General features: G+C 42.1%; 1 protein-coding gene across 1 annotated transcript; it reads left to right on the plus strand.

Moving 5' to 3' along the window:
* The first annotated feature begins 669 nt into the window (after positions 1-669).
* On the plus strand, positions 670-1,611 carry LOC136991862 (olfactory receptor 2D2-like). The gene has a single exon (XM_067295321.1). It carries the CDS (start codon positions 670-672, stop codon positions 1,609-1,611), a length of 942 nt encoding a protein of 313 aa, XP_067151422.1.
* Positions 1,612-1,851: the final 240 nt, after the last annotated feature.

Here is a 1,851-nt window from a genome sequence, read left to right on the forward strand (position 1 = left end):
TGTTTAAGTACATCTTAGACAACATAGTGGAAATACAGAAGATGAACATGAGAAGATATAGTAATGAGAATGCCATACAATCCTAGATATAGAACTTGGTGGGACATATTGCTTTGTTAAGTATGGTACGCATGCTGAATATTTTGGCTTTACTGCAGAAAAAGGATAAGGATCTAGGCATATTTGTCTGAAAATGTGGAGTTTTGCCATAATGAAAATGTTTGAAGGCCAGTTTCACTGAAGAAGTCTTTCGTGTTTCTTCCCATATTAAGAAAGAATATTAAGCAAGCTTTTAACACTATTTTTTGCTCTAACAGAAAATTTTGATTTTTTTTTAAGAAAAAAAAGAGTCAGTCTGTTGGGAATTAAAATTCTTTAATTAGGTATTCTTCAGTTAAATGTAATTAAATCACAACCACTATGAACTGGTATTCAGCTAACTCTACCATGAGAAAACTTCAACATTTTCTTTTCATTTCTCTACTCAACACAGTGCATGATATAAAATGGATGCTGTGCTGCATCTGAGATGCATGATTCTCCGTGGCAGATTCTCTCCCCTTTTCAGGTGGTAAAATATGAGCTATTGTTACACTTTTCTTGCAACAGATTTGAGCTGACTTTGTTACTATCTTGTTCTTATCTTGACAGCTAACCATTGGAATAATAATGGCCGAGGAAAACCAAAGCATAGTGACAGAATTCATCTTTCAAGGCCTTTCCAGCCAACCAAGGACACAGACTGTTCTTTTCGTAGTGTTCCTGTTTTTTTATCTGTTCACAGTGGTTGGGAACACCATGATCATTACAGTGATCAGAGCCAGTCCCCAGCTGCAGTCACCCATGTACTTTTTCCTTGCCAACCTATCCTTCTTAGACATCTGCTATGTCTCCACCAACATCCCGCAGATGCTGGTGAACCTCTTGACCAAGAGGATGACCATTTCTTTCCCTGGCTGTGCTGCTCAGATGTGTTTCTCCCTGGCTTTTGGCATAACAGAGTGCGTCTTGCTTGCAGTCATGGCCTATGACCGGTACGTGGCAATATGTCAGCCCTTGCACTATACCACTGTCATGAACAGGAAGCTTTGCTCTCACATGGTCGTGGCTTCCTGGACCGGCAGCCTGCTGAGCTCCATGGTCATCAACAGCCTCGTCTTGAGGCTGCCCTTCTGTGGGCCTAACACCGTGAACCATTACTTCTGCGAAGTGCCAGCCATGCTGGCCTTGGCCTGTGCCGACATTGCCCTCACAGAGATGGTGGTCTTCATCTTCAGCATCCTCGTCGTCTTCATCCCCTTTCTCCTGATCATCATCTCTTATGGCCGAATTCTTCTGACCATTTTGCAGATTCAGCCTGCCCATGGGCAATCCAAAGCCTTCTCCACCTGTGGATCCCACCTGATGGTGGTCACCATATTCTACGGGACAGAAATCTGCATGTACATGCATCCTAAGTCAAGGTCCCCACGGGACGGGGACAAAGTGGTGGCAGTGTTTTACACTATTGTGGCCCCCATGCTGAACCCCCTGATCTACAGCCTCAGGAACAAGGACATGAAGTGTGCTTTGAGAAGGGCAATCAGTAGACCCAAATCCCTGTTTGTCTGAAGAGTCTACAAGGGTGGTAGTATTTCATTTAGCTCTGAGGTGAGTGATGTGCTCAGATGAGGTTATTTCTCTAATTGCAATTATTATTTTAGATTTCTTTTACAAAGACTGAGATAAGTGTGCTAAATTCAACAGGGCCTAACAAAAAAGGAATTACTATAAATAACTTTCTAAATAGCTTTTGGAATTTGGCTTAAAAAAAAAAAAAAAAGACACTGTGACTTCAGCCTGTCTCAAGCC

The sequence above is a fragment of the Apteryx mantelli genome, chromosome 4, assembly GCF_036417845.1.
Source record: "Apteryx mantelli isolate bAptMan1 chromosome 4, bAptMan1.hap1, whole genome shotgun sequence".
Lineage (NCBI taxonomy): Eukaryota > Metazoa > Chordata > Aves > Apterygiformes > Apterygidae > Apteryx > Apteryx mantelli.